At 36.6% G+C, this 22,947-nt stretch overlaps 1 protein-coding gene across 6 annotated transcripts in view; it reads right to left on the bottom strand.

Annotated features, from left to right (window-relative positions):
- Positions 1–8,486: 8,486 nt before the first annotated feature.
- STARD13 (StAR related lipid transfer domain containing 13) overlaps positions 8,487–22,947 on the bottom strand; it is a 681,455-nt gene continuing 666,994 nt past the window's right edge. For all 6 annotated transcript variants that reach the window (XM_043992799.1, XM_043992801.1, XM_043992800.1 and 3 more), the window contains 3 exons: positions 20,818–21,035; positions 12,895–13,071; positions 8,487–10,877 (listed from right to left, as the gene is read on the bottom strand). In XM_043992799.1, coding sequence (XP_043848734.1) covers positions 10,760–10,877; positions 12,895–13,071; positions 20,818–21,035 — 513 coding nt within the window. In that variant the 3' untranslated portion in view covers positions 8,487–10,759. The remainder of the gene's footprint in view (positions 10,878–12,894; positions 13,072–20,817; positions 21,036–22,947) is intronic.

Raw genomic sequence — 22,947 nt, 5'->3', positions numbered from 1 at the left:
ATAAAATCATTATGACATATAAAATATCTGGTTACACACAACAACTCACATCACACAGGTTAATAAGTTGATCAATCAACAGAGAGGGGGCCTGAGGATCTCGAAGACATACTTCTCAAGGTTGTCCAGGATTAGACTCTTTGTAGATACACAAATAAAAATCTTTCCCACCATTTACTGGCAATGGTGCCATTGAGTTGACAGATATTGATTCCCACATGATTTATGATGATTTGGGGGGTGGTGTTTTATGGTGGTCAATATTGCCATCACAAAAGGGTTTCATTCCCAGAGGACTTGTTAATCAAGGAGTTGCTGTACTTTTGTATCCCTCACTTATAAGAGTACCAGTAAGCATATTGATTAAGTGATTATCTCTTCCTTGTATCTCGGGAAATCTAGAGATTAGAAGAGCAAATATATTATGACATTGTGATGCATATAATGTGGGACTTTGACAAGTTCTCCAAATCATTCAACCCTTTTTTGGTACAAAAGGAGGTATCTGCATTTTTGAGAATGTTCTAGTTTAGGGGGATGCCATATCTTTCTGAATCATCTTGAATAACAGAGCAGTAAGAATGTTAGTGCAAAATAATAGATAATTTTTTAAATGATCTTTTTTTCATTTTGGAATTCATTTTAGATTTTTTGCAGCATATTTAACTTTCTAGTTTTATTTTCCATAGAACAATATTAGTATTATTTAGCATAAAGTGGAGCACATGCCAATTGGATGAGGTGGCCAGGTGGTCCAAAACACATGGAAAGTAAGTCTGTATTTAAATTACTTTTAAATAATCTGCAGAAGGACCAAATACTCTTCATGAGTACTGGCCAACAGTAACACAGTGTACATTGTTCAATATTTCAGTTTTTCAAAGGTCTTTAGTTTTACAAAGTTGTAAAGCTAAATACTAATTTCCTTTCTCTTTTTACAATGGGCAAACCATGAGTGTGAAGTATTTGATGGGCAGGCATACACATAGGGATTCCGCTTGTGTCATTTGGCCCCAGAGAGCAAGAGTAGAAGTAATGAGTGGAAGTTGTAAAGATGCAGATTTAGGCAGGGTCTGAGGAAAACCTCTCTCACAATTACAGCAGTCCAAAGTAGGATGGGTCACCTCACTGGAAGTCTGTAATCAAGGGTCATGTGAACACTTGTTGGGTATCATCATAGAGGGAATTCTCTTTCAGGATTATGAAGGACCAGATATTCTAAAATCCCTTTCCACTCAGATTTGGTGATTCCCCCAGTTCTACCAGTCATAAGGAAGATTATTCTGTCTTTCATTTGCATATCCCATTCACAGTCTTTCTCAGGATCATCACCTCTGCTCTAAAACTGAGTCTTGGGTATTAAAAACAAAATATGAGTAAATCTGATGGATGGGAGATAAGAGATTGCTTAGTGTGAAATGGCATAATCCTTTTATGTATTTTCTGGAAAAACAAAATGACTAAATACCAACAGGCTGAAATGGCAAGGTGTTGAGATGCTACTTTATTACAGCTGTTGAAATCTAGATTGAATAACATTGTCAGCATTTCCAGGATTGTGGTTTGGTAAGTGGACAGTGTGGTGAACACAATGGGTAGGAACATAGATTGAGATCCAGAAGGGGCCATAGAGGTCATTTAGCTTAACTTCTCCCGTTTTATATGTAATAAAGGACTAAGGAAGTCAAAATGACTTGCCCAACATCACACAGGTCTCCTGAATCCACATCCATTGATCTTTCTATTGCAGGTCATTTTTATTCATCCGAAATGGAACACAGTAGAGAATTATGGGGCTTGTCATGGACTGTATGCTTATTGTTCAAGAACCAGGTAGGTGTGTTTGGAGAAACTCATCATCCAGAGGAACAGAAGCACCTTGAGAGCAGGCTTTTTTTGTTTGTTTTTTGGTCTTTATCTCCAAGAGGAAGCACAATGTTTTGTATATAGTAGGCACTTAATAAACTTTATTAGCAATTGCTAATATGAGGCAGTTTGGAGTAGTGGATAGAATTATCCTTGGAGTTGGAGGACATGGGTTCAAGTGCTGTTTTGGGGCAGTTGACTCAACTTTTCACTGTGCTCGGTCATTCTCTATAAGTTGCAGAGAACATGATAAAATACAGTAGAATCTGCTTATCTGGGAATTACCTACATCAGTGAAACCACAGATCCATTCCCTAGCCTAATAATTGTACATTGAGTTCAATTGAGTCACTAGAATGTTTGGCCATCAGGTAATGATAATTTTTTTTTTTTGTCCACAGCAACTTCAGGAAGATTGTTTTCCAAGGCAGAGAATGGTTATGGCCTTCAATGAAATAAAGAATCCTTAAAGTTCCAATATAACAAAAGTACAGAGGGCACAAATTATGTGAAAAACAGGGTAGAAGCCTGCAAATCATATATGGAGTCTTTCCATCATTGTCTTAAGTATCATATTGAATGATTTTCTTTAAGTTATAATTTTCTTCTCATATAAAGGAGATTAAATTTAGGTGAACATTTACTATTCCTTAAATAAGACATGCTATTAATTTTATTTTGAAATTTGAGATTTAAAAAAAAAAGATGGCTTTATCATAAGCACAATAATCAAAAAACCCACCCAAAACACCCAAGACTTCAGTGCATCATACAAAGGATTTTCAGAGGTTTTTCATGACTATTTGGTGCCAGTGACAACAATAATGTTTTGGAGAACACATAAGAATTTTATAATATCATTTGATTTGCCTTTATCTTCTCCTCCCCCCACCCCAGGGCAATGAGGGTTAAGTGACTTGTCCAGGGTCACACAACTACTAAGTGTCAAGTGTTTGAGGCTAGATTTGAACTAGGGTCCTCCTGAACCCAGGGCCTATGCTTTATTCACTGTACCATCTAGCTGTCCCCTTGATTTGCCTTTATCAATTGAAGTTCACATGAAGCAATCTTTTTTTTTCCATAAAAGTATTTTATTATTTTTCAGTTACATGTAGAGATAGTTTTCTAAATTTGTTTTTATAAGATTTCTAGTTTCAAACTTTTCTCCCTCCCTCCCTTCCCTCTTCCCATCCCCAAGACAGGAAGCAATCTGATATAAGTTATATATATACAATCACATTAAACATATTTCTGTGTTAGTCTTGCTGTGAAAGAAGAATCAGAGCAAAAAGCAAAAAGGAAAAACCTAAAAAAAGAAAAACAAAGAAAAATAGAAATAGTATGGTTCAATCTGCATCTAGATACTAGAGTTGTTTTTTTCTGGATTTGGAGAGCATTTTCCCTAATGAATCCTTTGGAACTATCTTGGACCATTGTATTGCTGAAAAGAGTCAAGTCTATCACAGTTGATCAACACACAATATTGTTAATACTGTGTACAATGTTCTCCCGATTCTGCTCATCTCATTCAGCATCAGTTCATATAAGTCCTTCCAGGTTTCTCTGAAATACACCTGCTCATCATTTCTTACAGCACAATAGTATTCCATTACATTCATATACCACAACTTGTTCAGCCATTCCCCAATTGATGGGCATCCCCTCAATTTCCACAAAAAGAGCAGCTATAAATATTTTTGTACATGTGGGTCCTTTTCTCTTTTTTATGATCTCTCTGGGAAAAAGACCTAATAGTGGTATTGCTGGGTCAAAGGGTATGCACAGCTTTGTAGCCCTTTGGGCATAGTTCCAAATTGCTCTCCAGAATGGCTAGACCAGTTCACAAGTCCACCAACAATGCATTAGTGTTGCAATTTTTCCACAGCTTCTCCAACATTTATTATTTTCCTTTTTGTCATGTTAGCCAATCTGATAGGTGCCAGGTGATAGGACCTCAGAATTGTTTTAATTTGCATTTCTCTAATAAATAGTGATTTAGAGCATTTTTTCATACGGCAATAGATACCTTTGCTTTCTTCATCATTAAACTGCTTGTTCATATCCTTTGACCATTTCTCAACTGGGGAATGACTTGGATTCTTATAAATTTGATTTAGTTCTTGATATATTTTAGAAATGAAGCCTTTATCATAATATTCTCTATCTCTTGTTTGGTCAAAAACTGTTCTCTTTTCCATAAATCTGAGAGGTAAAAATTCCTCTCCTAATTTACCTATGGTATCACCTTTTATGTCTAAATCATGTGCCCATTTTGACTTTATTTTAGTATAAAATGCTGGTCTATGCATAATTTCTGCCATACTATCTTCCAGTTTCCCCAGCAGTTTTTTTCAAGTACTGAGTTCCTATCCCAGAAGCTGAAGTCTTTGGGTTTATCAAACAGTATATTACCAAAGTAATTTACTACTGTGTCTCCTGTGCCTAACCTATTCCATTGATCCATCACTCTATTTCTTAGCCAGCACCAAATAGATTTGATGACTGCTGCTTTATAGTAAAGCTACAGATTTGGTATAGCTTACCCACCTTTCTGTGCATTTTTTTTTTCATTAGTTCCCTTGATATTCTTGACCTTTTGTTTTTCCAGATGAATTTTGTTATTTTTTCTAGCTCTATAAAATAATTTTTAGGTAGTCTGATCAGTATGGCACTAAATAAGTAAATTAATTTAGGTAGAATTGTCATTTTTATTATATTAGTTCAGCTTATCCATGAGCAATTGATATTTTTCCTAATTATTTAGATCTGACTTGATTTGTGTGAAAAGTGTTTTGTAATTGTGTTCATAGAGTTCCTGGGTTTGTCTTGGCAAGTAGACTTCCAAGTATTTTATATAGTCTACCATTACTTTAAATGGAATTTCTCTTTCTATCTCTTGCTGTTGGACTTTGTTGGTCATGTATAGAAATGTTGATGATTTATGTGGATTTATTTTATATACTGCTTCTTTGCTAAAGTTGTTCATTGTTTCAAGTAATTTTTGAGTTGATTCTCTAGGATTCTCTAAGTATACCATCATATCATCTGAAAAGAGTGATAATTTTGTTTCCTTCTTGCCTATTCTAATTTCTTAATTCCTTTTTCTTCTCTTATTGCTAAAGCTAACATTTCTAGTACAATATTAAATAGTAAAGGTGATGATGGACATCCCTGTTTCACCCCTGATCTTATTGGTAATGCCTCTAACTTATCTCTATTACATATGTTTGCTGATGGTTTTAGGTAGATAGTGCTTATTATTTTAAGGAAAGCTCCACCTATTCCTATGCTCTCTAGTGTTTTTATTAGGAATGAGTGTCAAAAGCTTTCTCCACATCTTGTGGTAAGATTATTGGAATTTGGCTGGCTGATTGGGATGAGCCACACCTGGCCTGCCCTGAGTGACATGTGCTGCTGATGTCAGCAGGAGAAACCATGCTCCACAGGCAGTTTTGAAGGACCTCCCCTTTTGGGGGAGGAAGAGTAAACACTTGCTGTGGGGAGCTCAGTCTCTTCTGGAGTGATTTTTTTTTTCTGGTGGTGCGAGCAGCAGGAGCAGACGAGTCCTGCGGACCCTGGCTGCAAAGCTGGTTTTCCATTGAAGCTACAGACCCCAGGTGGTGAGTTAACATACCAGCCCTGCTCTTTTGAATTAGCTGAACTGGAAGCAAGTTTGGGGATTGTATAGACTTAGGTTAGAGTTAGGGGGATTATCCATATTTCTTTTTCCCTATTCCCTTGTCTTTGATTTTATTGATTTCACCTTTGCTGTTTATTTCATTCCCATGAATAAAACCTGATTTGTTTGTGGAAAAGAGGCTATTAGGTTCCTTTCTTATTGGCCTGGGAGAAATATCTAAAAAGGCAGTTGGGGGGGGCTTTGGACTTAGAGGTCCCTCATTATTTCCAGGACCCCAATATTACGGTGAGCCACTCAATGAACTCTTCATATATTAAATTTGGCTCTCACAATCTATTGAGATAATCATATGATTTTTGTTATTGATGTAGTTGATTATGTTGATAGTTTTCCTAATGTTGAACCAGCCCTGCATTCCTGGTATAAATCCCACCTGGTCATAGTGTATTATCCTGGTGATCACTTGCTGTAATCTCCTTGCTAATATCTTATTCAAGATTTTTGCATCAGTATTCATTAGGGAAATTGGTCTATAATTTTCTTTCTGTTTTGGCTCTGCCTGGTTTTGGTATCAACACCATATTTGTGTTATAAAAGGAATTTGGTAGAACTCCTTCTTCACCTATTTTTCCAAATAATTTGGATAGTACTGGAATTAATTGTTCTTTAAATGTCTGGTAAGAATTCACTTGTAAACCCATCTGGCCCTGGAGATTTTTCTTAGGGAATTCTTTAATGGCTTGTTCAATTTCTTTTTCTAATGTGGGCTTCTTTAAGGATTTTACTTCCTTTTCAGTTAACCTGGCCAATTTGTATTTTTGTAAATATTTATCCATTTCATTTAGATTGTCAAATTTATTGGCATACAGTTGGGCAAAATAATTCCTAATTATTGCTTTAACTTCCATTTTATTGGTGGTGAAATCACCCCTTTCATTTTTGATACTGGTAATTTGGTTTTCTTCTTTCTTTTTTTAAAAGCAAATTAACCAAAGGTTTATCTATTTTATTGTCTTTTTCATAAAACCAACTCTTAGTTTTATTGATTATAGTTTTCTTGCTTTCAATTTTATTAATTTCTCCTTTGATTTTCAGGATTTCTAATTTAGTATGTAGTTGGGGATTTTTAATTTGTTCTTTTTCTAGCTTTTTAAGTTGCATGTCTAATTCACTGATCTCCTCTTTCTCTTTTTTATTCATGTAAGCATTTAGAGATATAAAATTTCCCTTAAGCAGTGCTTTGGCTGCATCCCATAGGTTTTGGTATGTTGTCTCATTACTGTCATTCTCTTGGATGAAGTTATTGTTTCTATGATTTGTTGTTTCACCCACTCATTCTTTAGAATGAGATTATTTAGTTTCCAAGTAATTTTCAGTCTACCTTTCCATGGATCTTTATTACATGTAATTTTTATTGCATCATGATCTGAGAAGGATGCATTTACTATTTCTGCCTTTCTACATTTGACTATGATGTTTTTGTGCCCTAATACATGGTCAATTTTTGAATATGTGCCATGTACCACTGAGAAAAAGTTATATTCCTTTCTATCCCCATTCAATTTTATTCACCTCTTTAACTTCTTTCTTATTTATTTTGTGGCTAGATTTATCTAATTCTGAGAGGGGAAGATTCAGATCCCCCACTAGGATAGTTTTGCTATTTCCTCTTGTAACTCAATTAACTTCTCCTCTAAGAATTTGGATGTTACATGTTTGTATTGACATTACTTCATTATCTATCATACCTTTTAGCCAGATGTAGTTTGCTTCCTTAGCTCTTTTAATTAGATCTATTTTTGCCTTTGCTTTCTTTGAGATAAGGACTGCTATCCCTGCTTTTTTTTTTTTTACTTCAGCTGAAGCATAATATATTCTGCTCCAACCTTTTACCTTTACTGTGTGTATCTCTCTGCTTCAAATGTGTTTCTTGTGAACAGCATATTGTAGGATTCTGGTTTTTAATCCACTCTGCTATTTACTTCTGTTTTATGGCAGAGTTCATCCCATTCCCATTCACAGTTATTATTATCGTCTTTTTCCCTCAATTCTATTTACCTCCTTTGTACCTTTTTTCCCTTCTTTCACCCTATTCCTCTTCACCATTTTGTTTCTTACCCCTGCCTCCCCCAATCTGCCCTCCCTTTTATCAGCCCCCCTCCCTTTTTTTTACCCTTTTCTCCCCTGCTTCTGCCCTCCCTTCTATCAGTATCCTGCCTTTCCCCTTACCCTTTTACTTCCCTAAAGAATAAGCTAAATTTCTTTATCCAAACGAACATATATGTTATTCGCTCTTTGAACCAAATCTAATGAGTAAGGTTGAAACAATGTTCACCCCGCTTCTTTCCCTCTATTGTAATAGGTTTGTTGTGCCTCTTCTTCTGATGTAATTTACTCCATTCAACCTCCCCTTTCCTCTTCTCCCCATAAACTCCTTTGTTCACCCCTTAATTTTCTTTATCATCACATTGAAGACAATTTATATTTATACCCTCAATGTATATTCCTTCTGTCTGCCCAAATAGAGATACAATTCTCAAGAGTTATCTTCCCATGTAGGGATGTAAACAGTTTAACCTTATTGAATAACGTTTTTTCCCCTGTTTATCTTTTTAAACTTCTCTTGAGTCAGTTCTGGTCTTTTCATCAGGAAACCTTGAAAGTCCCCTATTTCACTGAATGTCCATCTTGTCCCCTGAAAGAGAATGATCAGTTTTGCTGGGTAGTTGATTCTTGGTTGCAATCCAAGCTCCTTTGCCTTCTGGAATATCATATTCCAAGCCTTGTGATCTTTTAATGTTGAAGCTGCCAGGTCCTGTGCAATCCTGACTGTGGCTCCATGATATTTAAATTGCTCATGTGAAGCAATCTTAAAGAAAGATCTGTTATCATGAAACAGGGTTCCCTGTTTAGTCATACACCATAAAAACCAACATGCATTGCAAAGGAAAGGGAGATTCTTTAGCATATATAAATTTATTTGACTTGGCAATTATTTATTTACAATTGATGATTGATACCAACTGAGGTAAAATATACATGAGGTATAAATATGAATATAACATTAAAAATGCAATGATCATATTGTGTATTCCCAATGGCAAGATAACAATGAACAAAATACTGTATAGTGTTTGACAAGCTTAATGCACAATTTTTTAAAAAGAGGTGAGCCAGGTTAGGGCAGTTTAGAGATGTAATGAGAATGTGAACAAAGTTAAGCAATTCCAAAAGGAGGACCATAAGGAATAAGCTTCCCCCACTTCTGACAGCCACTGTTAATTATCCTCCAGATGATGCTTGACTGTCTTTTTCTTGCTGTATCTGCCCTTGTTTGCATATGCTTTCCTTTTTTTGTCCCTACTGATGTTACATGCCCAATAACTGGATAGCTTTAAGTCATATAACATTTATTTTTATGCACACAAAAGGACTACATGGAAAGTTAAATTTCATGTGTTCTGGCAGAAGCTAGTTTGCTTGGCTCATGGAGGGTGGTCCTAATGACAATAGCACTTTATGGGTTTTATTTTGATGCACAAGGGAGAGATACCCAGTGCCATTGGGCAATTAAAAAAATTTTTTTTTTTTTAAATGACAACTGCCTTCACAGCCGGTAAAAATAAAAATAAAACTATTAATAATAATGCAGCAAAGGTTCCCTTGCAGGTGACTGAAGCAATTCAGTACTCATACCTCTAATACTTTTAATCTCCTCTACAGAATACCTGCATGTTGCTGACAGTTGAAAACAACATAAATGCATGTAATGCAAGCAGATTCAAAATACTGGAAGTCAATAAATGAAGCTTTTTCTTCACTACCAATTGATGGATGACTTGCTATAGGAAAAATCTCTCTAACTGAATCCAAATATTAATAAATACCTTTTCATACCATTATCTGAATGCATTTAAAACAAACCCAAAGAAAAACTGTTGGCAATTGGTTTTGGATAGTCTTCTGATTAGTCTACATGGCAATAAATAAGGTTGGGGCAAACACTTAGGTAGTTTGAGTTGACTAATGAAGAAACATGATATTAATAAACTTGTACATTTTTCTAAAACTAATTTAGGAGTATATTTTTGGTTTTATGTTAATTAAAAAGCCACTCTTTCAATTGTAAAACTTCAATGAAATATATTTTTAAAAGTATTATATGTAATAAAATATGAATTCCCTGAAAGTGTAATGGTCCAGTACTCTTGAATGGCCATTATATCTCTTAAATTGGTGTCATTGTTAAGAAATCAGTGCAATATATTGGTAAGAAAACGTTAACTGTGACCAAAAAGTCTATTAGTCAAATTGAATTAAATTTATGAAAATTATGAAATGTCTCTATGAAAGCTTTAGAAAAAGTGTAGATTCTTTTCTACTTTAAGTATAAAAAAAGCTGTAATATTTATCTCTAAATCTGGGTGGGAACACTGTTTCTGTTTCTATTATAGAGTAAATACTTTAGCATGAGCTAGAACAGTCATCAACATCAACATAGTCATCAACATAGGTGCTCATTGGTTACTTTTTACTTTCTAGTCCCATAATGGCTAATTACGTGTCAAGAACTACTTGGTTTTAATGGAAACTATTATTTTTTTACCCAACTCAGCCAACTCTCTACTGAAAAAAGTTTTTTTTTTTTAATTAACGAATTGATGGTCATCACAGGAGAGAATGACTGAAATTATTTTCCTTTGGATAGGGATCTTTTGGTTAAATATCACAATGGGCTACATACATCGTGTCTTAGGGCTTCTAATAGTGGATATTGCTTAGTCTCTGTTGCATTGAGGAGATCCTAGAAGATCAGATAGGTAAGGGTCAAAATGATGCAGGTATTTTCCTGTTCCAAACACTCAATTATAGATATATGTAATATATATTTATATATAATTACTGTACATATATACAGTATATAGAGATATACACAAATATGTACATATTCTACATAAAAGTTTATTTACAATTTAAAATATGCTTCGTAGAAGCGCTTAAATAGCAAAATTAGGCAATGCACAAGTAATAATCTTTAATTTTAAGTAACAGAGATAAAAGCTCTGATAAAAGAATATCTATTATATTAGTGATGAGGACATCTTCAGAAGATGACCTTACAGAAGTTTCTACCCTTTGGTAGTTTCCGGCCACTTTTCAGTGCTTCCATGTTGAACACTTTCCAAGTCTCTCTCTTTGTCTGTTTTTGAGAAAGCAGTGTTCCTGCTTTGTCTTCCTCTTCACCCAACCATTTCAGATTTTAGTTTCTGGACCTTCGGCAATAATAGGCTGAAAAGAGTTTCTTATTCTGGCTACTTCAGCTGCGCAAAGATGTCCAAAGCCTTTGTTGTACCACTCTGGGGAGTGACCTCTGGTTGGGGGAGAAAACAGAAAAAGACTTGAAACCATCATGGTTCATGATAGCTATTCTTGCATTTCTTTCCAATACAGTTGCTTGAAATGTCAGAAGCCTGCCTCAAGTTTATGAATATATGTTGCTTTTAAAAAATTTTTTTTTTGGGGGGGGCAATGAAGGTTAAGTGACTTGCCGAGGGTCACACAGCTAGTAAGTATCAAGTATCTTTGGCTGGATTTGAACTCAGGTCCTCCTGAATCCAGGGCTGGTGCTTTATCCACTGTGCCACCCCGCTGCCTCTGCTGCTTCTTAATATAAGAAGGACAATGGGATGTAGCAGAAGGAGCAGCATGCTCGAGGTCAGACACCGAAGGGTTTGAATGTAGGCTCTTATTTATACTAGTTGTGGGGTCCTGGGCAGTTATAGGAGAAGCAGCCTTGTAGCACCATGGACAGAGCACTGGACTTAGAGTCAGTTCAAAACCTGCTTCATATATTTACTAGTTCTGTCACCTGGGGAAAGTCACTTAATGTTTCTTAGACTCAGTTTCTTCCCCTGTAAAACAGGGATATCTATAGCATCTCACCTCATACGTTGTTAGGGGGAATCACATGAGACGATATTAAAACACTCTGTAAATCTTAAAGTGCTATAGCTATTATTACCATTTTTATCATAGGATCATAGACTCAGAGCTAGAAGGGACTTTAAGATGCCACAGAGTCTAACCCCCTCATTCTACAGATGATGAAACAGAGGCTCAGAGAGATGAAATGATTTCCCCCCCAGTCACACTGCTGGTAAGAGTTGGATGAGGATACGAATCCAGGTTTTCCTGACACAGGTCCAGCACTCGATAGAGTGCCACAGCATGCTGACTCTCTAATTTAATAGCTTTTTAATTGCTCTCCCTGCCTCTAGTTTCTAAGCATTGGGTTTTCTTTGTTTGTTTGTTTGTTTGACGGGGCAATGAGAGTTAAGTGACTTGCTCTGGGTCACACAGCTAGTAAGTATCAAGCGTCTGAGGTCAGATTTGAACTCAGGTCCCCTGAATCCAGGCCTGGTGCTTCATCCACTGTGCCCCCCTAAGCACTGTTTTTTTCAACCATAAAATGAGGATGCTATAATTTATGGCCATGGTGAAAAAAGTGCTTTATAAATCTCAAAATGCTATATAAATGTGAGCTATTATTAGTCTGTCATCATATACCTAGAAAATGCCTTTTTGGTCAAGAGGTCACTGTAAGTTGTTTCTATTCCATCAATCAATAAACATTTATTAAGTGCCTATTATGTGCCAGAAACTGTGCTAAACAAAAAAAGGGCAAAAGACAGTCCCTACCCTCAAGGAGCTTACAATCTAATGGGGGAGACAACATTCAAACACATATATATTCAAGTAACTATATATAGGATAAACAGGAAATAAGTCGTAGAGGGAAAGCACTAGAATTAAGAGAGGTTGGGGAAGGGTTCCTGTAGAAGGTGGGATTTTAGTTGGGACTTAAAGAAAGCCAGAGAGATCAATTGTCAGAGCAGAGGAGGGAGAGCATCCCAGGCATGGTAGGACAACCAGGGAGCCAAGAGATGGAGTTTCTTGAAAATGACACCAATTCCTTGGGGTGAAAAGAAATGCTGTATCAAATGCCTGTCATTTACCAAGAAAAACACCATCCTGTGCAGTGTCATGAAAGTCTTCAGAAACATCATTGGATTAAGAGAAGTGGCTTCTCAGAGGAGGAGGAGGATGGGAGAGGCAGTGGGCTGGGACAGATGGTTCTCTGTGAAGCTCAGCACAGATGGTAGCTCAGGAATGGAAGCAGAGGCAAAACAGAAGAAAAGGAGAGCAAAGAAAAGGCAAAATTTGATGAGAGGTGGGAGAGACCCAGGAGAGTCAAGAGGAATCAACACTAATAGCACAGAGGAGTAATTAAGAAAATAATATGGTGGGCTCCAGTAGCTTCACTGTGTGAGTCAATTCTGACACAGTTTGAGCCTCTGTTCAGTTTGCTTCAGGAATGATATACTCACTTGAGGTCAATCCTGCAGATGTGTGTCAACCTAGACTTGCCGGAACCACAAGGTTCTATTAAATACTGAGAATCCATCACAACAGCTCGCACACCACCCATCAAATGAGCTTCTTCATGCTCCACAGAGATAGACACCAGAGTGCACATTCCCTTTGGCAAATCAGTCTTCCAGGTTCTGAGTAAAACAACAAAGCATATCGTAGCTCAATATACAAAAGAGAAAGCAAGACCAAATACAAAGCCCAGGTTTTCTGCTTTATTTTACTGTCTGAAACAACAAAATCCCAAGAAATCCCAGAAACTAATATTTTCATGCTGGAATTTATATGAAGCCAAAGTGGTTTTTTTTTCATTAAGATTGTTGGGTATGTGTATATATGTATGTGTTAGATATGGATATGAAATGGACCTGTGATTTAATTGGTACAAAAACTTCTGGGTGAGAAATTAACTCTAACAATATAGGCCAGCACCTTCTGCACAATTTATAATCTTAGAGAGTAGCTTAAAGCATTGAGAGAGCAACTAGGTGGCGCAATGGATAGAGTTCTCAGCCTGGAAGTAGGAAGGCTCATCTTCCTGAATTCAAATCTGGTCTCAGAAACTTACTAGCTGTGTGACCATGGGCAAGTCATTTCACCCTGTTTGCCTCGGTTTCCTCATCTGTAAAATGAGCTTGAGAAGGAAACCCCTCCAGTATCTCTGCCAAGAAAACCCCAAATGGGGCCATGAAGAGTCACATACAACTGAAACGACTGAACAACAATGATGACAATGATGAAAGCAATGAGAGGCTAAATCACTTGACTCGGGCAACACATCCAATGTGTATCAGAAACAGAACTTGAAGTCATGTTGTCCTGGCTTCAAGACAAGCTCTCTACCCATTGTACCACATTGGTGTGTGTTTGTGTGTATACATCCACGGTGCACAAATCCCACTCCTTTACACACATGTGCACACACGTGTGTGCATATACACATGTGCCTATAATCACATTTAAGACAAAAAACCCCCCAACAAAAACAGATGTTAAGTCCTGAAACCAGCAATGAATTGTAGTTATCAATCTGTTTTTTCCACCACAGTTATGGCAAAGCGTACTATTGCTCTTTTCTTAAATGTCCCAAGGTTATAAATAACTTGCCAGCTGCTAAGGTTGTGATGTTTTTAACTTTGGGGCTTGGAAATGGGGTTGAAATTATAAGTGGTAGAGGAGACTTGTTAGAGCAGAACTGATTCCAACTATTATCCGAGCCTGCGGGTGTTGCTTCATCAGCAAACGATGAGGCCTGGGAAAGGCAAGGAACTGAGAAAGAATACATGAGCACAGATCTAGGGGTAGAAGGGACATCCGAGGTCATCTAGTCTGACTGTCTTATTTTACAGATGAAGAAACTGAGGCCCAAACAAGTTAAATGACTTGTAAATGTTTGAGGTAGGATTTGAATCCAGGTCCTCTGATTCCAGAGTCAGTGAGCTCTTTCCACAAAACCTCTACATTTGTTGACTCTAGGCACGAGAAGGCCACTTGAACAGAATTATGAGAAGGGAGCTCATTGAAAAGAAGTAATAGGGACAACAACCTAGGAAGGAGATAATTAGAGGAATTAGAAAGAGGGGTCTTAGATTACTTCACTTCAATTAAATTTGGCATTTATTAAGTGCCTACACTGTGTCCAGCATGCTGCCAGGCACCAAACACAAAGAGAAAACCAAAGTAGTCACTTACATTAAGGAGTTTATATTCTATTAGGGGAAAATAACATGTGTATGCAGATAATTAAATAGAAAACATTTGCAATTAAATACAAAGTAATTTCAGAAGGCAAAAGGATCAGGAAAGTTTTTTTATGGGGGATGGTGATAATGCCACTGTTGGAAGAATACCTGCCTTCTCATATGAATATAGTTCTTAAAATATTTTGCACTTAAAATTGTTACTGTTTTGATCTTGGTTAATATTTATACAGCAAATAGATTTCCACTAAAATGGTTTCTGTTTTAAAAATCATATTTATTTTTTAACATTCTTTTTAAAAAAATTGAATGATGGGGGCAGCTAGGTGGTGCAGTAGATAAAGCACTGGAAGACTTGAGTTCAAATCTGACCTTGACACTTAACTAGCTATGTGACTCTGGGCCAGTCACTTAACCCTCATTGCCCCGCAAAATAATAACAACAACAACAACAACAATAATAATAATAATAATAGAATTCCAAATTCTCTGCCTCCCTCAAGTCTTTCTCCTACCCATTGAGAAGGCAAGCAATCAATACAATATCCATTATGTATGAAGTCATGAAAACATTTCCACATTACCCATGTTGAAAAAAAAAGCAAGAAACAAAGAAAGTAACAAAAAACACGCTTCAATCTGTACCCAGAGTTTATTAGTTCTTTGGAGGCAGGTAGCATTTTTCATCATAAGTCTTTTGGAAGTCTCTTGGATCATTGTCTTGATTAGAATAGCTAAGTCTTCAACAGTTGATCATCAGTACATTATTGCTGACATACATTTTCCCATGCTCCTCTAACTTGCTTATGCTATCACCCTTTATGTCTAAGTCATGTGCCATTTTGATTTTATCTTGCTATATGTTGTGAGATGTTGATCTATGCTTAGCTTCTGCCAGACTACTTTTTGGTTTTCTCAGCAGTTTTTGTCAAATAGTTGAGTTCTTCCCCCAAAGCTTGGATCTTTGAGTTTATCAAACACTAGCTTTCTATTGTCATTTACTTTCATATATGGTGTACATCAACTGTTCCACTTATCAATCACTTTATTTCTTAGCCAGTACCAGATTATTTTTGTGATTATTATTTTTCCAATTGTTTAGATCTATCTTTGTGTAAAAAGTGCTTTTTAATTGTGTTCATAGTTCCTGTATTTGTCTTGGCAGATAGACTCCAAAATGTTTTATTACTCTCCAATTATTTCCAATGGAATTTCTCTATCTCTTCCAGCTGGATTTTGTTGGTAATATACAGAAAAGATGATGATTTGTGTGGGTTTATTTTAGATTCTGTAACTCTGCTTAAATTTTTCATGGTTTCAACTAGTTTTTTCGTTGATTCTCTAGGGCTCTTTAAGTATACCATCATATCATCTGTGAAAAGTTAGTTTTGTTTCCATGTTCCTTCTTATTCCTTAAAATTCTCTTTCTTGTCTTGGTGCTATAGCTAGCCCTCCTAGTACAAAACTGAGTAATAATGGTGATAAAGGATGTCCATGGAATCACTCTTGATTTTACCGGGAAGGCTTCTTGTTTGTTCCCATTACAGATAATGCTTGCTTTACTTAAGATTTTAAAAAAAGTTCCATTTATTCCTATGCTTTCCAGTGTTGTGGTTTTTTAAAAAAATAGGAATAGGCAAAACTTTTCCTGCATCTATTGATATAGTCATATGATTTTGTTGTTCTTCTTATTTATGGGATCAATTATACTTATAATTTTCCTAATATTGAATCAGCCCTTCATTCCTGATTATAAATTCTACCTGGTCATTGTGTATGGTCTTTGTGACATGTTGCTGTAGTCTCCTAGCTAGTATTTTATTTTAAAATTTTGCATCACTATTCACTAGGGAAATTGGTCTATAGTTTTCTTTCTCTGCTTTTGCTCTCTGTGATTTCAACAAAATTAATAAAAATAATGGTGATTATAACTTTGCTCAATTCAAGGACATATTTCAATCCCCCTTCCCTTCAATCAGTCAATTAATATTTGTTGTTAAGCAACTACCATGTGCCAAGCTTCAGGTAGAATATGGCAGTTGAGTTGAGCTTTGAGGGAAAATGTGGATTATAAGAAGTAGAGATGAGGAAGGAATGAATTTCAGACTTGAGGTTCTTTCCATGAAAGGAAAGGAGATGAGAGATCAAGTAACATGGATGCCGAACAGCAAGGAATCTAGTTTGGCCAAATCACTGAATAGATGAAGGGAAATAATGTACAATAATCTTGAGAAGGTAGGTTGGAGTCTCATTGTGGAGGGCTTTAAATCAGAAGATACTAGGTAGTCACTGAAGCTTACTGAGTAGAAGGATGACATGGTCAAACAAATGCTTTAGGAACATCACTTAAGCAGTTTTGTAAGGGAAAGATGAGAGAACATAGACCCTTGAGACCAGAAAACCAATTAGAATGTTTTGTAATAGTTCAGGGAACTATTAGTACATGAGACTCTTTCCCAGGTATTTTTCATCTGAGGATGAATCAATTAGTCAATATTTATGGACATTTACTGAGTATAAATTTTTGTAGTAGTAACCCTTACACTCAGGTATGATGGGTTTGGGGTATGAGAACATTACTTCTTTTAAATATTCGTGTTATAAAAAATAATACAATTCATTTACTAGGGAGCACTGTTTCCATGTAAAGTATTTTTATTTACTTTGATTTGCCTTAGGCATTTATAAGCTATATTGTCTAGTGTTTGAATATTTTTGAGAACAAATTTTAAATGTAAGAATTGACTGACTGAAAACCACAAATTAGCAGTTGTTTTTATGCTGGGATTGGAACTTTGCACACACTATCTCTTTTCATAGATTCCTGGAAATTCCCATTTACAAATCCCACCAAGACTACAAATTCAACATATTTAGAATGGAACGTTTCATACTTCCTTCAAAGTATAACTTCTGGATTTCATAATTTTTCTCTTAACGGTACAGGAATCACTATTCTTCAAGTCTTAAGAGTCAAAATCATCTCCAACTCCTCCTTCACGCCTCATCTCTGACATCCAAGGATAGAACCAAGTACAAGGGAGTTTCCTCTTGTATCTGCCTCTCAAAGCCATGCAATCTTTTCCATTCCAATTGTTACTACCTTGGTTCAGGCCCTTATTACATCATTCCTCGACTATGGCAATAACTTGTCTTTCTAACTCTAGTATCTTCCCTCCAATCTACTGTATTGTTTCTCTGACCAAAAACCTCCAGTGGCTACCCTTTTACTACCAAAGAAAATACAAACTTCTCAGTCTGGTATTATTGCTTTATGTTCATCTCCTACTACTTCCCTTCAGGTATAAGTAGGACTGCTCACACATGCTGCACAGGATTCGTGCCTTTTCTTGCCCCTGTGCTGAATGACTCATTCCATTCTCAGCCTGGAATGACAAGATCTGAATGGAAAGGCACCCATTGGGCCCTATAGCTCAACCACTACCTCTCAGCTACATAACTGACAAGAGGCCATCTAGCCTCTTGGCTGGAGGAGTGAAAACTTCTAGTGCGAAGGGACCCACTAATTCCCGAAGCATCATGTTACATTTTTCATAGCTCTAACTCTCTTGGAAGCAAATCCCTACATCAAAAGCCTGAATGTGCCTCTTTGCAGCTTCCCTTTATTGTTTTTATTCTTATCATTGGGGACAAATAGTCCTCTCACATGCCAGTCCTCCAAATAAATTCTTGAGGACCACTATCATGTCTACCCTCAACTTTTCTTCTCCAGGTCCTTCAAATAATCCTCTTAAGGCATGATTGCAAGTCTCTTCATTGACCTGTTGCCCTCCTCTTTGATGCTCTCCAGATTAATGATATCTTTCCTAAAATGTAGAATAAAATATTCTAAAGGCAAAGTACAAATAATGATAATTCTGAGAATGGGCTCCTAGTCCCCTTAAAGAGAAATAAGTTGTGGTATATTATTGTGATCAAATACTATCGTCCCATAAGAAGTGATGATGGTTTCAGAAAAACCTGGAAAGACTTACGTTAACTGATGCAAAGTGAAGTGAGCAGAACCAGAACACTGTACACAGTAATAGCAATATTATATGATGATCAACTGTGAATGACTTAGCTATTCTTAGCAATACAATGATCCAAGATAATTCTGAAGGACTTATGAGGAAAAATGCTATCCATTTCTAAAGTAAGAACTGAAGGAGTCTGATCAAAGCATATTTATTATATTTTTTGTGGTTTGTGTTTTCTTTCACAACATGGCTAATATGGAAATATGTTTTACATCACTGCACATGTATAATCTATATCAAAGTGTTTGTCTTCTCAAGGAGAAGAGAGGGACGGAGAGAATTTGGAACTGAAAATTTAAAAAAAGAATGCTAATTGTTTTTACATATAATTGAAAAAAAATGTAAAAAAATTTTAAAAAGAGAAACAAATCTAGATTATATCAGATAGATGCTGCTTCTACCACAACTTCTGTGTGTGTATATGCACACACAAACATATATGTATATATGATCTCTGTGTATATACACCAGTGCTTCTATGTATGTATGAATATGTATACATATCTTTGCATGTGTGTGTGTGTGTGTGTGTACATGTACATATACATATACATAAGTATGTATTTCAAGACAGAAATAAAGTTCCTTCAAGAAAGGGGCTGTTTCACTTTTTTCCCAGGTGAAGCACATAGCAGGCACTTAATAAATGCTTGTTGACTGACATGGATGGGGAAGAGATTTAGTATACAGGCCAAATGTAATCATTCGTATTAAGAGCCATTTGGAGACCATTGGTAAAAGCTTCAGAGGAATGCTAAATGAAAGGAAGTAATTATAAACTTGAAGGAAGACTGGCCAAGCAAAAAGAAGGTAGAAGTAACCCAGGGTGAGGACCTCTAGTCATTCATGGGACTTTAGTTCTCAGTGATATTCCTGCAATGTGGTGAAAGAGGAGTACAGCATGATAGCATCATTCCTTCTCCACACTGACCTGATGAAAGTAAGGAAACAGACTCCAGATTTCATAAGATGACAGCAAATAACTGGTGGTGAGAAGCCATATTTATGACTGCCTACATTCTCCATCTGGGTCCCAGAAATTTTGGCTAAGGTCGCTGTGACAAATTCATATGTTTATAATGAATGAGTTCTTAAAAGTCACTACAGCGGAGAAACAGATCCCCTAGTAGAAGGATCCAACAAGAAAGGCAACCAAATGCAATTTTAAAGTCTGCTCTCGAAAAATAATTTCATGTATAAAGTATTTAAAAATTCATTTGGGAGTGCCATTACTAATTCCCTTTATACTAGCAGTGTCTGAAAATCCATACTCCATGGGAAGTATTACACAAGGGGGTTTGTTTTCCACCAGCTAACAATAAAAAAGGGCTATACTGATATAATTATATTTTATTGGGTTCTTCTAGTATTTTCAATCACTCTTCTCTCTGATGTAATTCTGACTCATCAGACCATTTACACTGTGAAAACTCACGATCATTGGATTGGCATCTAATTCCAGTACCAGAAAGCAAAGGTCTGGAACGAAGTCCCATAAATCAATTGAAAGCAAACTTTCAACAGTTAGACAGCAAACTTGAGTCCACTGTTATTTCCTAAAATCTTGAGCATCAGAAAGACTCCAGAATAGTTATGAACACTTAAGGCCGTGCCAGTGTTTCCTACCAAAGTAATTAGCTGTTAACCTTTGGAGCTACAAACCCAACTCCAGTCACAGACTTGCCTTTCCCTGGGGAAGGGGAGCAAAATAATGACAAAAACCAGGCAAGCAACATTTGAATAATGAGGTAGTGCATACTTATGGACAGACAGCAGTTGTTAGCAAGACTCTGTTCTAACGAACTGAAGAATATTTTTAGTTTAATAAAGTCTATGTAAAGATCAGGGCTATAAGGGAAACTGGGACAAGAATACAATTAGGGGGAGGCTAGTGTTAAACATTGGAAAAGTTAGGTTTTACTGAAGAAAATACTAGCAAGCTCAAAGATCAGAAAGGTTAGTCATTTAGAACAACAAAAACCCCACCCTCCTGCATCCAAGTGGAGTGAAACTTTTGCTGGAATGAAACTGTTGGTAATGCTGGACAAGTGTTAAGGGCTGGCAATATAAATGCAGGTTATTACATAGATTGAAGGAAGAGAAGAAGTGAAAGGTACTAATGGAAGGAAAGCAGCCTTACCTCAGAACCACAAAGTCTCTAGAAGGATGGGGAGCCATACTATTCAAAACGTATTGGTAGATTTCTGTCTGCTTGTCCAGTGTCTCCACAACCTTCCACTGCACAAAATCCTCATCCCAAAGGTGACGCTCTCTCAGCACTCGGTTCAATACCACTGAGGGGGGAGCTTCTACTTCCACAGAAGCCTTCCACAGCCTCAATGGATTTCCATCTCCAACCTGGGAAATAACCCAAAAGATGTCATCAAAGCTGTAGAGGTTATCATGGAGGGGGCAGAGGAGGAAGAAAGGTGGACTTAAGAAATCTCTGAAATTCAACAGTGATCTTAGAAAGTAGCCTCACATGGAAAAGCAGGCTTCAGAGAATTTGACATGTCCTTCTATGCATTTAAAAACAATTGCAATTGTTTCCTAAGTGGTCTCTAGCCTCTGATCCAAATTCCAAAATAAGGTATTTCCTGATTCATTCCCCTCCCAACCATAGTTTCTCATCCTGACTCTGCACCCCTCATTGAAATTATATTTCTTTTGTATTTTTAAGACCCAGACCCATTATTTTAACTGGTATAAGGAACTCCTAGTAAGGAAACTATCTTGACCAAAGTAAATCAACTGTTCTGCCATGTGTAATTGTCAAGAGTTGCATCAAACACTGAGAGTGTATGGTCACACAACTAGGATGGTGTCTGAAGTGAGACTAGAACCAGGTCTTCCTGACCCAAAGGCTTTACATTTTTTTGGCATGCTGCACTGCTTTTCATTTACTTATACACATTTGTTTTTTTGTTTTTGTTTTTGTTTTTTAGTGAGGCAATTGGGGTTAAGTGACTCGCCCAGGGTCACACAGCTAGTAAGTGTTAAGTGTCTGAGGTCAGATTTGAACTCAGGTACTCCTGAATCCAGGGCCAGTACTCTATCCACTGCACCACCTAGCTTCCCCTACTTATACACATTTGTAAGTGCATGTAAGCTTATGTGTATGCAGGTTGTTTCACTGAACACCTAGATCTGCTAACAAAAATGAAAGTCTTTGCCCTCAAAGAGCTTGCATTCTACTTGGAGTTGGCTGTAGAGAAGATTGACTCTAAGGTATTGAACAAAGTAAGTATGATGATGCTCTTGACATAAACAGGGAAATTTGGAGGAAGGGCATGTTGATGGAGAGGACAGATTATAACAAATTTCATTTTGGAAATGATGACTACAAAGATCTTCAAGATATGCAGTGGGACTTCATGGGAGAGAGATTAGGGTATATATTTGAATATTAGCTGCATAGGGCCGGTAGCAGAACCCAGATCTCAGATAACAACAAGAAAGAGAAGAGGAGCTAGAACTGACCCTTGGGATACTCCTTTGTTTAGAGGAAAGGATACTGTGAGAAAATAATGATTAATAATTGATTTCTTTGGCTGAACAAGTTGTAGTATATGAATGTAATGGAATACTATTGTGCTACAAGAAATGATGAGCAGGCAGATTTCAGAGAAACCTGGAAGGACTTGCATGAACTGATGATGAGTGAGATGAGTAGAACCAGGAGGACATTGTACATAGTATCAACAACATCGTGTGTTGATCAACTGTGATAGACTTGATTCTCATCAGCAGTACAATAGTCCAAGATAATTCCAAAGGACTCATGATGGAAAATGCTCTTCAAATCCAGAAAAAAAAAAAAGAACTGCTGAATCTGGATGCAGATTGAACCATCCTATTTCTATTGTTTTTGTTGTTGTTTTTCTTTTTTGAGGTTTTTCCTTTTTGCTCTGATTCTTCTCTCATAACATGACTAATGCAGAAATATGGTTAATGTGATTGTATATATAACACCTATCTCAGATTACTTGCTGTCTTGGGGAGGGAGGGAGAAAAATTTGAAACTAGAAATCTTATAAAAACAAATGTTGAAAACTATCTCTACATGTAACTGGAAAATAATAAAATAAAATATTTATATGGTAAAAAAAATAATCGATTTCTTGGGGCAGCTAGGTGGCACAGTGGATGGAGCACCAGCCCTGAATTCAGGAGGACCTGAGTTAAAATCTGGTCTCAGACACTTGACACTTACTAGCTGTGTGGCCCTGGGCAAGTCACTTAACCCTCATTGCCCTGCCAAAAAAAATTT

Source organism: Dromiciops gliroides, chromosome 3 (assembly GCF_019393635.1).
Source record: "Dromiciops gliroides isolate mDroGli1 chromosome 3, mDroGli1.pri, whole genome shotgun sequence".
In the NCBI taxonomy this organism is placed as follows: domain Eukaryota; kingdom Metazoa; phylum Chordata; class Mammalia; order Microbiotheria; family Microbiotheriidae; genus Dromiciops; species Dromiciops gliroides.
The sequence above is the reverse complement of the archived record's forward strand: the minus strand, read 5'-3'. Positions and strand labels throughout refer to the sequence as shown.